The sequence below is a fragment of the Gobius niger genome (genome assembly GCF_951799975.1).
Source record: "Gobius niger genome assembly, chromosome: 16".
NCBI classification, from domain to species: Eukaryota; Metazoa; Chordata; class Actinopteri; order Gobiiformes; family Gobiidae; genus Gobius; species Gobius niger.
The window spans coordinates 20,374,277-20,388,685 of NC_136867.1; the positions used below are offsets into that span (position 1 = coordinate 20,374,277).

General features: G+C 40.8%; 1 protein-coding gene across 2 annotated transcripts; it reads right to left on the bottom strand.

Moving 5' to 3' along the window:
- Positions 1-22: 22 nt before the first annotated feature.
- On the bottom strand, positions 23-14,401 carry hltf (helicase-like transcription factor). 2 transcript variants are annotated; one of them, XM_079573411.1, is made up of 25 exons: positions 14,275-14,401; positions 12,002-12,207; positions 11,547-11,713; positions 11,239-11,390; positions 11,082-11,155; positions 10,292-10,363; positions 9,980-10,171; positions 9,830-9,904; positions 9,695-9,752; positions 9,588-9,630; positions 9,183-9,253; positions 9,061-9,108; positions 8,875-8,985; positions 8,664-8,755; positions 7,728-7,871; positions 7,490-7,622; positions 7,208-7,343; positions 6,407-6,586; positions 6,046-6,161; positions 4,063-4,244; positions 3,856-3,972; positions 2,459-2,571; positions 2,209-2,389; positions 2,048-2,128; positions 23-478 (listed from the first exon to the last, which is right to left on the bottom strand). In XM_079573411.1, exons 2-25 carry the CDS (start codon positions 12,200-12,202, stop codon positions 329-331), a joined length of 2,889 nt encoding a protein of 962 aa, XP_079429537.1. In that variant the 5' UTR covers positions 12,203-12,207; positions 14,275-14,401; the 3' UTR covers positions 23-328. The 2 variants fall into 2 exon arrangements, with proteins under 2 accessions (XP_079429537.1, XP_079429536.1); XM_079573410.1 differs by lacking the exon at positions 14,275-14,401 and adding an exon at positions 13,299-13,377.
- Positions 14,402-14,409: the final 8 nt, after the last annotated feature.

The following is a 14,409-nucleotide window of genomic DNA, read 5'->3' on the forward strand; positions in this document are numbered from 1 at the left end:
ACTGTAAGCCACTGATGGTCCTGGTTTCGCTTTGTGAAGTAGTTTTGACTCTATTCCTGTTTTTAACCAGGGTAAATACATTTTAAAGTCAAGACTTTGAGAAGGACTGTTTGGGAATACTGCCAGAAAGAACAAAATAAACCCACAAGGGGTCAGTAGAGAAATATGTTCCAGTGAATAGTTATCAATGCTACAGTCATATATAAAGTTTTTTGATCCATTTGTGAAACTTTCCAACATTTTTATAAGGTAGAAAATAAAACAACTAGACAAAACAAAGTGCAAAACTTTTCAAAACAAAAAATGTCTGGTAACAAACGCATCCATATCAGACTGTAATCTCCATGAGAGTTTTAAGGTCGTCGAGTCGGGAGGATTTATTGTTGCTGTTTGCGGCTCCGAAGGCTTTCTCCACCAGGTCCTGCTTCTTCTTCTGGATCTTCACCATGTTCTCCTCCACCGAGTCCTTCACAATGAACTGAAAACAAAAAAGTACATTATGCTCCAGGTTAGTCACTTCAATGGTCGTGCTGTAACTTCACATTTGATGGTAAGTGTCAAATTCTGACTAAGCTTAGATCTAGCCCAAACATTCACCTTAAATCGCTCATAATTTATAACAATAAGGTTTTGACAATATTCATTGGATTTTGTAGTTACTTATCAAAGATGCAATACATATGAAAAGCACATAGATTTATTTATATAGAGGAGACATATCCTGCATAATGGTGTCTTATGAACCTGCTTTTTGACACTTCAGCAGGGATATTTTACAAACGATAACTTTTGTGTTTGGAAAAAAATTGGAAATGGGATTTAACAACAAGGTCTATGTTAGTTTGAGTCTCTGAGTTTAGTTGGAGCGGGAACTAAGATGTTTGGTGTTCTAATGTCGAGTTGCAAGAGGCAGGAGACGCTGGATGTCTAGCACAAGATACGTTTATTTACCATCAGAACGGCACCCATGAACTCTCAACACATTGTGGTAGTATTGGTGATTCAAGTCTAACTATGCCTCCAAAGGAGCAGGTTTAAATAGTCCTAGAGGTGGCGTCAGAAGAGAGCCAAGAATGCCAGTGAGGCTTGTAAGAAACAACTTGGCCAAGGTACATTGATTATTGCGTGGGAGAAGGTTTAGGCTTCTGTAAGGCTTTGTTATGCCAAGGGGAACAAATAAGCGTTTGTCAGTGGGGGCAGTTGGCACCCCAAGATGACGCTGGGCATAGATGGATTTATCAATAAGGAATGCCAGACATTTTTTTAACAGGGGTGAGGGGGTCATTTACCAAGCATTTGCTCATGTGCAAAACGAGCAGCAAGTGTAAAAGGAGATCAGCAGTCATTTGCACATTGTTTTAGCCACGCAGCATTCTCTCAATCACATATCAGATTTGGGGCCCGAAAACTGTAATGCAGGCAATTTAAAATGGTGAATTTTGTACGACAAGCCCATAAATATCCATATGCTATTTTCTAAGTTGAACTCGCTATGTAAATTACCCACTGAGTGCGCTTTTACAGTAGAAGAACAATCATCAACGAGTGAACAATCTTAGAACTAGGTTATAAAGTTTCTTGTGACTTTTTCCCTTTAAAGTAGACATATGCAAAATAGACTTTCTTTCTTAAACCATGTTTTAACTTTGTTCTCTCGTCAACGACAGACCTGGAGTAATATTTCACGTCATTCACGCAGTTTTGAGTTAATCCTCGGACAAAGCTGTTAAATTGAGCTGTTTCTTCTTCTATGGTGTCAGCGCCTTGTTCTGTACTTCCTGAATACAATCTGTGCTTGAAGTGTGTTTATCACGCGCTCAAGTTATTAAAAAAAATAAATAGAATCCTACAGCTGCCAGCAGGAGGAGCCCAAGTCAAGATTTTCACCAGCTCTTTACATTGTTACTATTTAATTCTTACAAAGACATATTTTTCAATTATAAAATGTAAAATATAAAATCTGAGGCACCCAAAATAAGGTTTTTAAGTCTATATTTAGGCTCCATATGCAAAACATGTCCACTTTAAGGTTTTCCTCTGGGCTGACCTTGGTGACGACGACTTTCTTCTTTTGGCCCAGACGGTGGCAGCGGTCGATGCACTGCTCCTCAGTCGCCGGGTTCCAGGCCTGAAGCACAAAACAAAGTAATAATTGAAACCATAATCCCACATGAACTATTATACAAAGAAATGCACTCGTGTACGCACTGGGTCCATGACGAAGACGTGAGAGGCTGCGGTCAGGTTGAGCCCCACTCCTCCGGCTTTGAGCGACAGCAGCATTATGGAGGGACTGTCCGGGGCGTCGCTCTGAAACTCCTTGATCACCTGCGCTCGCTTCTTCTGGGTCAGCGTGCCATCGAGGCGCACAAAACTGAAGCCCTCCTCCCTGCAGAAATAAAGATGGTTAATGGATCTAAGAATGAGTGGTGAGATGTATTCCTGACGTTGGTGATACCTGAGTGGAGTCTCCAGGACGGTGAGGAAGCGAGTGAACTGAGAAACTATCAGGCACTTCGCACTCCGGTCCTCAAGCCTCAGTCTGAGCAGGTTTCCCAACAGGGCCTGAACCTGCAGGTGCACACAGCCACAACCAGTTAGGAAAACAAGCCCTAACTGTATCAGCTAAAGGTTTTCTAAGACACTGTTAGTGACAAACCGCACATTAACCATTTTCACTTTTCTGACTTCACAAAACATAGCATCTTGGGTGAAAATCACACGTTCTTGCAAAAGTGTTTCTTTGTAAACACACAAAGCAAATATAACACACTGCACATGAAAGCTCTAAACACAACCTATCTCAGTAAAGAAATATTGGTTAACCTTTTGCCTCATGTGCACTATAAATGAGAGAGCCATGTTTTTGAAAAGTTAATGTTGGTGGCTGGTGCTGTCAATGTCATTTAGTGTCTTGGGGGATTTGCCAATTTGTCACATTTCGAAGAAAAAAGCAGAAATCCATCACATGGAAGACGAAATGGTAACATGTGCAAAGTTTTATCTAATACATACTGCATGCATAAGTGGAATAGGGATTTTTTTCTTTTTTGTACATTTTAAATTGCTGTCTTTGCGATTTTGATTCAGTATCAGTACTGTTTTTTTGCCTTTTTCTGCGAACTGCATTTGTAGTTTCACATTGTTATACTGGATAATTTTGTAAATCTTTGCCGTGTTTTTGTGAGCGGATTATTTACTGTAGAGTCTGTACTATCCATGAAGAAGTCGGATCCAACTTTTCGATGAGCTAAAGAGATTTGAGACCTACAAATGTCTTCTTCTGACACACTGAAGAAGCACCGTGGGCCCCCCACCACTGCAGCACAGTGGAGGCGTCACAAGAGACGCTACAGGAGACAAAAACAGGGCAAACGAGGAGGTATCCGTGCAAGACTCGCAGCTAAGCCACACAAATCTTCTATCCCTACTACTGTTCTGACTAATGTTTGTTCACTGGAGAATAAGACTCATTGTTTGTCTGCTTCGATCTTCCCAGAATATGGTGAAAGACTGTTGTGGGGGGAAGGAGGAGATAGAGGAGCTGAACAGTGCAGGACACAACGCTCTGAAACAGGAACTGGAGGTGGTGCACCGTTTCAGAGAAGCAATGAAGACAGCCAGCCAGGTTTTCTCCAGGTACTCAGGTTTCCCCTACCTCCAAAAACATGCTGATCAATGACAGCGTGCTCAGTTGCAGCGGCTCAGGACTAACCCAACATCTGACCACAATTTCGTTGTATAATGACAAATAAGCCACTTTGTTCTTATTTACAATAGTGAAGCCCTGCCCACTACAAAACCTGTGCCCAAGTTAAACATTAAAGAATTGATAAAACTACAGCTGTAGTTCACCTTTGAGCTGGTCCTCCATGGCCTTCCGCTGCTGTCTCGCTCTTCCTTCTCGGGCGGCACCTCCACCAGTTCATTCGGCTTGATCTCGCTGCGACACAGAGGACAGCGTGCCCTCGCCTGCACCCACAATAGAGAGTTTGTGATTTCAAGGCTCAGCAGCAGATAAGTTACATCCAAATGAGAAATTGCTGACAGATTAGGTCCAACCTCTTCGGTGCTGATGACTTTGGCGATGCAGGGGCGGCAATACACGTGGGCGCAGAGCGTGATGACGGGAAATCGGACCGAATCCAGACACACAGAACACTCCTCGTCTGAACCAGAGGCCAAAACCAGCCGTAGCTTCTCGATGAGGCGCTCTCGCAGCTCTGCAGGAGTAGCCTCTGCTCCTAAACGTGCAAGATTTAGAACAGACTTGTCTTAAAGAGGGGGTATTATGCTTTTTTCAGCCACATAGCACCAGTCTATAGCACACTACAATGATGACGAAACCTTCTGTTGGTCTGTAAATGCAGTAAATTAGAATAACTGCCTTGTATAAAATTGCTCTTTCAAAATGGCGGTAGCGAAAGACTTGAAATAGGCCCCTGTCTCTTTAAGAACCTCTGACCCTTTCCGACACGCCCCCTCCACACGCTGTCTGTGGCATCACAACACTGCGCTCGTTGTCTCAACTGTATTGAAACTACGATCGGTGCATTTTAATTTTTATTGTTGGAAAGGAGCTACTGTTTATCACTTTGTGAACAATGGCCACACAGGATATTATTTGGAGACAAACCTTCCACACCGGACGCTTGGAAGGGGCTCTTGCCTGAAAAATAACTGCTGTTTGGAGGCTATCTCTTTGCATCTGCCATGCCCTATGGATCTCTAACTATACCCCCATGGACGACACCAGGATCTGCAGGAGCCCATACGATTCAAAGACGGACATTATCTGTGCAGGTGGACAGTGGTTTTTCGAGGTTACCCGTTAGCTTGTTATAATCGACTACAGCTCATTGTTGATGAAAAGTCTGCAGTAAACCACAAATGTGTAAAGCCAGGCTCATTGTGTGATCATCGTAAAGGCTGCTTCAAGTAGTTGCCTGCTTTATTGACGTTATTTGTGCATAATATGCTGCCTGTTTTCAATGAATGTTGTGAAGGTGAAGGTTGTTAGCTTGTCGTGGCTAATAGTGCCTTAGCTCCGGGAGAAAACCACTCGGCTACGACTCACTGTAGATGAAAAGTGAGCAATAAACTACAAAATCAACAAGCCAGGCTCCGTGTGTGATCATCATAAAGGCTGCTTCAAGCAGTTGCCTGTTTTAGTGACGTTTTCAATGCATAATATGCTGCTTGTATTCAGTGAATTTTCCCGTTAGCTTATCGCGGCTAGCTTGTTAGCTCCGGGAGAAAGCCACTCGGCTATGACCCATTGTAGATGAAATGTGAGCAATAAACTTCCAAATCAACAAGCCTGGCTCCGTGTGTGATCATTGTTAAACGGTTCTTTATGTGTGTGGTGGTTTTATTGACTTTATGTGTGCATATTTCTCGTTTTCACGTGATGACTCGAGGTTTAGCTTAGCATTAGCTTTCTCCGGAGGCTCTGTGCATCATCAAGGCCCAGCGCAGAACCAGACACTGAAATAAGCGTTCTTGTCACCGGTTTTAATCCTGGGTGTTTCGGTAACAGAAACACTGATGTGTGTCTTTGTAAAAGTCTGCTGTGGCTCCGGTTCACAACACATGAAGCTAATCCTCCATGATGACTCTGTTTACATCTTAGGGCTAGACACTGCGGGGAGGGGGTTCTGCTGAGGGGCAGTGGTTGGTTACTCGGCTGGTGACGAAAGGTCGGAGGCGTATCCTGGAGGTCGGAGGCGTTTCCTGAAGGAATCAGGCGTTTTATCCCTAAAATGGCTGCCATCAGAGTTTTTACAGATTACTCGAAAATACGTGAATGTGCTAAGGCAACACTTCAGGCATGTTTTTAATGAGGGAATGACTTAATAACATGATGTAAAGCTTGAAAAAGTCGATTTTGCATAATACCCCCCCTTTAACTACAGTATATTCAGAGAAGCAAGCAAGAAGGATGGGCAAAGCTCTACATACTGAGCAGGTGATGAAATGAAAACTAACAGAAGCAGAACCAGAGATTTCCCTTTTTTTCTTTTCTTTATGGTAGGTATGGTTTACCTTGATCTGAGCTGGTCTTTGTGGGCAGATCCAGGTGGCAGCAGAGTTGCCTGAGCCTCATGAGAATCGCCAAAACGTCGGCGTAATTCTTCAGGACTGACCCCTCGGCTACGTATCTAAATGCACAAAACACCAGATTAAAAATAGATTCTGATAATAAAAGTGTATTAATGACTACATGGCTGACGCAAAAGTGGATTTCTTGAGCATGTTTCAGTCACACGTGTTTTTGTTATGCGTTACTGAGCTTAGCCACTTGACCACAAAGAATAAAAAGTGGCATTGTTTTTTACAGGCAATAGAACCAAGCAATGAAGTCATAAAACGTGCCAGAATAAAGCATCACGTCTCTCTCCCTCACCTTCTGATAGTGTTTTGTCCCTCGCTGTTGGCCAGCTCGTACTCCACTCTCTCCTCTGGGCTGAGCTCCACCTGCTCCACAAACACTGCCTTCTCGGGCAGCACCACCAGAGGGCGCCCGTTCACTTCGCTGGTCTTTGTCCTCCTCAGGGTGATGCACTTCACCAGGGTCTGCAGGTTCCTTAAGCGCAGAAGCAGCAGGTGTTGTAACTACAGGTTTTGAGATAGTAATGGATGGTCGTTTTTGCATAATGTTAAATACAAGTCTTCCTTCATTTCAAGTGTCCTTCTATTTGTCTTTTATATTTTTACTATAGAAAAAACACTGTACAATTTCAATTGCTATGGTGTATAATGTCAGCTGAACCTACTTCTGTTTGTGTTATTATACATGTTTGTGTTGTTGTTTTATGTGGACCCCAGGAGAATAGTTATTGCTGTGGTAATAACTAATGGGGACCCGTAATAAAGAGCTTTCATTTGTCTTTTTTTTTTCTTCTTTTAACCTCTTAACCGAGCACATTTTCTCCAAATCGACTTGACCCAAATCTAAAAGCTTCTCGAAAAAAGGATAAAAAATGAGACTTAAATGGAGGATGAAAACACAACAAAAAAAGCAACAAAAGAGCAACAAAAACATTATAATAAAGCTATATGTATATATATATATAAATATGCTCTAGAACTTGGGCAAATCAGGTTACAATTGAGGTTTGAGTGAAAGCCTGACGTCCAACCTAATAAGTGAAACCAGCGCGTTTTTCTAACTGCTGTTTGTCAAGTCACAAAGGTTGTGTCTTACTTCAGCCCCGTGCGGTCTCCTTGAGTCACCGGTCTCTGGATGACTCTGTTCCACCACTCCTTCACGTCAAACGGCTTCAGTCGCAAAAAAGCCAGCAGCGTCCACAGGTCCTTCACACTGTTCTGGATGGGAGTACCTACGTTTGATGAGGGAAAGAGCCTTTATAGTTTATAATGCATGAATATATCCTTCGTATGTACTGTATTTATATCTACTTATGAAACACTGGTCAAAGGTTTGGACAGACAATTTAGTTCTTGTAGCCTTGTTAAGATGTGTTACCTGAAAGGATCCAGCGCCTCGATGCTTTGAGCTCCAGCGTGGCTTTACTCATCTGTGCGTTTGGGTTACGAATGAAATGCCCCTCATCAAGAACCACCCTCAGCCAATTTATCTTATGGAGGGGACTTTTAGCCTGAAAGGAACACATGACGTCTTAAAATAATCACATCTACAGAAATAAACGTGTCCATGAGCCGTGTTACTTTTCCATGAATCTGGAACAGCATAAATAACTCACCCCGAAGTCAGCCGAGAGCACGTTGTATGTTGTGAGCACCACGTCCTGGGACGACAGAAACTTCGGGCTTCTGTTTCGCTCCGGGCCGTAGTACAGGTACACGTTCAGTTTAATGTTGGCGCTGACGTGCTGCTCAAACTGGTCCTGCGCAAAACAAAACACACATGTACTTTATATATTGTTTGTTTTATACTACAATGAATTAAAACGGTCAGGGGATAGAAGTCCAGAAACAGACATGACCCGCAATCTCACACACAGTCCCTCCAGTAAAGCGTAAAACATAAAACACACAATTCCATATCGAGGTGTGCAATATACAGATGAAACTCAGAAAACTAGAATATTGCTCAAAAGATCATTTATTTCTGTAATTCAACTTAAAATGTGAAACTAATATATGATATAGACTCATTACATGCAAAGTCACATATATTTATTTGTGATAATTTTGATGATTATGGCTTACAGTCCATTTTTAAAATATTCTAATTTTCGGACATTTTTAAATTGGGTTTTTACAAGCGGAGCCATAATAATCAAAATTATAACAAATAAAGGCTTGAAATATGTCACTTTGCATATAATGATTCTATCATATATTAGTTTCACATTTTAAGTTGATAAACAGAAGTTAATGCACTTATTAATGATATTCTAATTTTCTGAGTTTTACCTGCATAATCTACTATTGTCACTCATCAATAACAAGAAATTAAGCAGCAAAAAATGACAACAAAAAAATAGATGAATAATAATCTTAGAAAAAAAGAGAAGTGATGTAGTGATATTTCTGGCACTTTTGTGATTTATTATAGTCAGTATATCGCTTGGCTTGGAAAGTTTAAAAGATTTTGTGGAAAATATCGCCCATCCCTTGTAATATCATACATTTATTATTTTAAACAGTGAGTTAAATCAACACTTGAGCATTACCAGCCAGTTGCTGAGCACAGAGAGAGGGCAGACGATGAGCGTGGCTGTCGCCGATGGATCCTCTGGACTCTCTGGGATCGAAGAATCTCCGCCTGAAAACCTTAATTATAAGTTCCCACTCTAATATAAATAAGCAATTACATAATCTAAACTGCTTTACTACTTCTGAAATGAATAAATAAATGACTATTTGAGAAACTTTTTAACTCACTCTGAGAAGCAGTGGCACTTTTTGTCACTTTCTTCTTCTTCTGTCCTGTATTTGAGGTCAATCCACTCAGAGCAGCTGCAAAGTCTGAATCCTCCAGGAGCATCGGGGCATCTGTGCAGTCGTTAAGACATTTAGATAATGAAGTTAAGCTTTTATTTTAATTGCTGACAGCTGTGAATACTGTACCTTTGGTGTTTTTTCTCTTTGGGGCCTTTCTCTTTCCTTTTCCAGTTTCTGAAATAAAAAAGATAAACGGTATCAGGGATCGGTTTAACTCAATATGATTTATATTGACGCTAAATTTTTACTTTTGTTTGAGTCGTCTTCAATCACAACAACTGTAGGAGCATCATCTGCACAGATCACCTCCGCCTGGGGACTAATTTATGGAAAACATGTTGTATATTTCTCGAATTAATATATAGTAAATACAGTGTGTGAACTGATGTCACTCATGCATCAACAGTTTATTATTTGTTTTAATTTTATACCTATTTTAAACTTTCATATAATAAAACAAGGAATTTAAGGAACTGAGACGTTAGATTACATACTATGAACTGCATTTGCTTCAGCTTAGTTTATTTTGTCACTAGGTGTTCATGAATGAGTGAGATGAATTGAGTTCATCTCACAACAAGAGTCAGACATTTGTGAACATTTTATAGAAATTACTTTTGAGATTTGAGAAGGCAGAAGTATCAAGAACTTACATCTCAGACAGTTGCGGTTCACTTGCCGCAACAATGATTACTTCTGTAAAAAACATACATAAAACAATTAGAAGAACATTTTTAGGCTGATTGAAGAGCTTCAGTACCTTCAGTGTTGGCAGTTATCTGTGGTGCACTTGTAGGTTTTTTGGGTGAAGACTTTTCCTGAAGAAAAACTGATCATTTAATAATCTTCAAATATTATTCATTGGACTTAGTGAGTTACGCTTTTCCACACTTACAGTTTTCTCCACCGGCAGAGGCTTTCCTTGGTGGTGGTTGGTGAGAATCAAAGCAATAGTTGTGAGTGTTTTCCCCTAAAAAGAAAAGAAAGCAGAGGTAAAGTGTTGATTATGAGCAAGTGTTGGAGTCCCACGCCTTTGTTTTCTTACCAGTCCCATGTCATCAGCCAGTATTCCTCCCCGCACTCTCTCTGGGACCTCTTTGGAGGAGAAGCAGGTGAGGCTGTTGTAGTAAAATTCGTCTCGTTTCTCCCAAAATGGAGGAAGACCCGACTTGTTTTCTCGGGCGCACATCCAGGAAAGGGCCTGCTTCTGGTGGGGCAGGAGGGGGGTGGCAATGGACTATAATGACAAAAACACTCAAGTTATTGTTCCTTAACACAAAAACAGAGGCTGACAGTCGAGACTGTGATTGATTGCAATTTAGCAAAAGGTTCTCTGTATAATTGAGGAAATACTCACATCCGCAGCCTCTTTGTCTCCATTCTTGCTTTCCATCAATCCCTCGAACAAGTTATCGAATGCATTTTTCAGCTGAAAGACAAGACAAATTAAACAATTACATACAGGAGACATATATTTTCATGCTATAATGTAGGGCTTCCCAAATGTTTCAGGCCTGAACCTCAACATTTTCCAGGGACACCCATTTTAAAAAGATTTTGGTGCTTACACTAATATTATGCAGCAAAACCAAGAACAACTTTAGTGTGGAAATCATCTTGGGACTCACTATTTTTCATAGTTTGGCTGGGGGTGCGACTTGTACATCAAAATATATAATTTCACATGCTATTTTCACACTGACAGCCGCTTGAGGGCGCACTAGGCTTGGGTACCAGTATCTGCTACTCCTGTACCACTGAGAATTTAAAAAACGGTAATCGAGCAGCAGAAAAAAAGTGTGGAGTGAGCGAGAAACTTGTGAGGGACTGGGCAAAAGCTGAGGTTACTGTTACTGCAATGAAGAAAACAAAAAAGCTGATCACGGGCTAAAAGCTAGAGCCACAGCTAGAGGAACGAGTTTGCAAATGGTGGCTTGAACAACGTGCTGCCAGAGGCTTGTCAACGGTGCAGTTATGCCTCCATTCCCAGGTAGTTGCCAAGGCGCGTGCGACTTATACTCCGGAGCGACTTCTATATATTTTTTTCATCTTCATTATGCATTTTTTGGTTGGTGCGACTTTTACTCTGGAGCAACTTATACTCAAGGAAAATACGTTATTCATAATGTCGGCGATTAAAACAGTACCTCTTCTGCGGTCAGTGGCACAGTGACACCTTTCTTGGGTAGCCTTCCTCCCTTTGAAGAGGCTTCTTGATAACCTTTCACATAAAACACACAATTAGATTAACAGTTTAAATAGATAGTTATTCTTAAGATTATTGAATGTGTTAAAAGAGCCCACCTCCTGAACCTCCTGAAGTGCCCAGACTGACTTCCAGTCTGAATCCGCGTTGTGCCAAAGCTTTAATAACATTGTTTTTGTTTTCTTCTTTTCCCCAAAACGACAGATTGACAGGCATCGAGTAAGTGTTTTGTGTTCCGGTATGCACCACTCTGCAATAACAAACTAGTCATCTTAAAAGTTTATGGACAAAGAAAGCTGCATTAGCGTACATACTTAAAATGATGAAAAGGAGAAAAGCTAGTCTCATCTTAGGACAAAGTTCTATCCTGCAAACATCTGGGAAGCTTTTTTAGAGCCAATCTCACCCTTCGACTTTGGCCAGGTTGTTGTCCATGATTTGGGCCATGGCAGCAGCCAGTTCTTTCTTTATGTGCCCCACCTGCTGCCCGTAAATATTGGCGACCACCACTGCGTTTCGGTCGTACGGATTCTGCGGCTCTCTTACCAGGCCGACCATTTCTCCTCGGTTGACCTGGAAAAGATAGATAGGAAATGCAGATACAAAGTTAGGACATTGTGCACAAGAAATCTAAACACTCTTAGTTTGGATAATTACACTCGGAATGCAGCCAATTCTAAGTGTTACTCTCAGCGTCATATCTACCTTAAACTCAACATTCATCTAAAAATGTCCTCTTTAGACATTTGACAAAGATGTGAGTTGCCTCTTCCTACAGACCCAGCATATTGACACTGACAGGAGAAACTAAAGAAGGATTTTCTAGTTCATAATTAGAAGCTTCATACCACTTTGACTTACCACTCCTGAGTAAAACCTCAGCCCCACTACACTGCCCTTAATCTGCCCAAAGAGCACACTGCCATCAGCATCGGGCTCCTCTGCAGCTGCTGCCCTGATGGCCTGGGACAGGGTGTCTGCATTTGTCTCAGAGCGATCCGTGAAGAGGTCGATATCATCATCAAAGTCCCATCTGTAGCCCCAGCCCCACCGGCGAGACATGGCACCTGGGGAGAAAGCAAATATGCAAGATATTAAAAGCTTGCGAATTTGTAGCTGCAACCCTACCCTGATTGAAACTTGGTGTGATTGTTGTTTTCACTACTAACAATGAAGGTCTTTTTTAATTTGTGAAACTGGGTTTAAAAAGTGGGGCATGTCAGCTCAAAATCATGCAGTAAGTTCTGCAAAAGTAACCTCTTAACCCCCGCCTGAACTGAGGACATTTTCTCCAATTTGACTTTAACCAAATCTGAAAGCTTAGAATTGGTCGAAGTCCAAATCTAAGCTTTAAGCAACTTTTTAGCAAATCTTAAAAGTGTCCAAATAGCGACAAAAACGAGGATGAAAATGTCACAAAAACCCAACAAAAAAGTGACTAAAAATGTCAAAAAAGAAAAGAAAAAGAAAAAAAAAAGCCACAAAAATATGATGAAAAAAATGACAAAAATGTGATGAAAAAATGACAAAAAAATATTTAAAAAATGACAAAAAAGTGATGGAAAAATGACAAAAAGTGTGACAAAAATGTGATGAAAATGTACAAAATTAGATGAAAAAAAAAAGACAAAAATTAGATGGAAAAATGCCAAATACTAAATGAAAAAATGACAAAAATTGGATGACGGTGAGGCTTGAGAGATAAAAGATAATTCTCAACAGTTTGCTGAAAATGAAAAACATTTCAGTTCTTTAGTCAATGGAAAAATAAAGGCCCTGTTAGTGCCCTTAGGTTTTAGATGTAACCTCAGTCATGGTGTGCCTTATTTAATCTCATTTTAAGCTCCTGGTGTAAAAATCAGTAAAAAAAAATACCTGTCCTACATTTACATAAACATTTGCCACAAAATAGCGAGTTATTTTAAAAGAACATAACCCCAGTGACTAGAGAGCAAAAGGAGTTAATGAAAAGTTAATGTCAAACCGTGATAACGTTGACATTGCCAAAAATAACCAGTTGAGCCATAACCACAAGAGCTAGCAAGACGCGCTCCGCAAAAAGGCGCAATTTAGCAACGTGGCAAACCTCTGTAACATTTGGAAATGAATGCAAATTATTATACACTACACGCATCTACAGGGTTTGTTTGTGTAATACCTTTTGTAAATTGTAGGGACAGAAAGTTGAGGCTGTTGTTGATGCTGCTGCTCAAATCACGTTGATGAAGGGCCAACCTATCAAACTCTCAAAGGTAACTTCCGGTCGGTCTTTCAAAATAAAGCTAAACTACATACCAGCCCCAAAGTCCTTGCTTTCTCATTAAAAAAAATACAATGATAATTTGAGAGTCTAGACATGACATCTATATTTTTTAACTATTATTTTAACCATAACAATTATATTTAAAGGAGCTATACCTGATTGTACAAAGAAAAAGGGTCACTGAAATTTCAAATTTATTTTCTGGTCCAAACTCATCTCAAACTTTCCTAATGCATTATTTACAACATCAACATTCGTCACAGGGGCTGAGTTTAAACCAGGTTGCACAACTTTCAGAGAGGAAAAATGCTAGCACTAACAGCTAACACTAAACTAAAAAAAAGGGGCAGTGTTTAACTAAAAAGCTCACAGTCAGGTGCGGAAGTCGGGAAGCTCGTTTTGACCCGAGTTCCCCAGTCGTTTCCCCGAGCAAGCGAGCGAGCGTTGAATTCCCCAAATGGGGAATTCAGTTCCCGAGGACCACACTCAAACTTTTTATGAGTGAGTCAAATTTCTATGGAACTTTACCTTTATCTATGTCACTTCCTGTCAGCAGCTTAAAAATACTAAAAAAAAAAACTTTTCTGTGCAAGATTTCTCCATTTAAATGGTTGCTTCACTGAAATAAAATTATTAGTATTATGCAACTGATGAACTTGCAACTGATGTTATCCTTCTAAATATGTCACATGCACTTTAGCATGCAAGTATTTATGTTTTTTTTTAATTTATGCGCTTCAAGCTTTTACTCTGAAGATTCGCGCAACCCGTTTCCTGTAGTAAATGTTTTTGTTTTTAACCATGCCATCAGCTGTAGCATTTCTTACCGCGGTTTGTGTTGAGCTCTACAGAAGCCGTGATGATGATCTACCTTTTCTGCTTTGACTTTACGACGTTCCGCTTCCTTTGAGCCACGCAGGTTCCTCCCTCTCGGAGCCGAGACAGTCGGTGTCTGGGACAAGAAGGCGAGCGCAGACCAAGGCCTGGACAATCGCACACCGTGGGG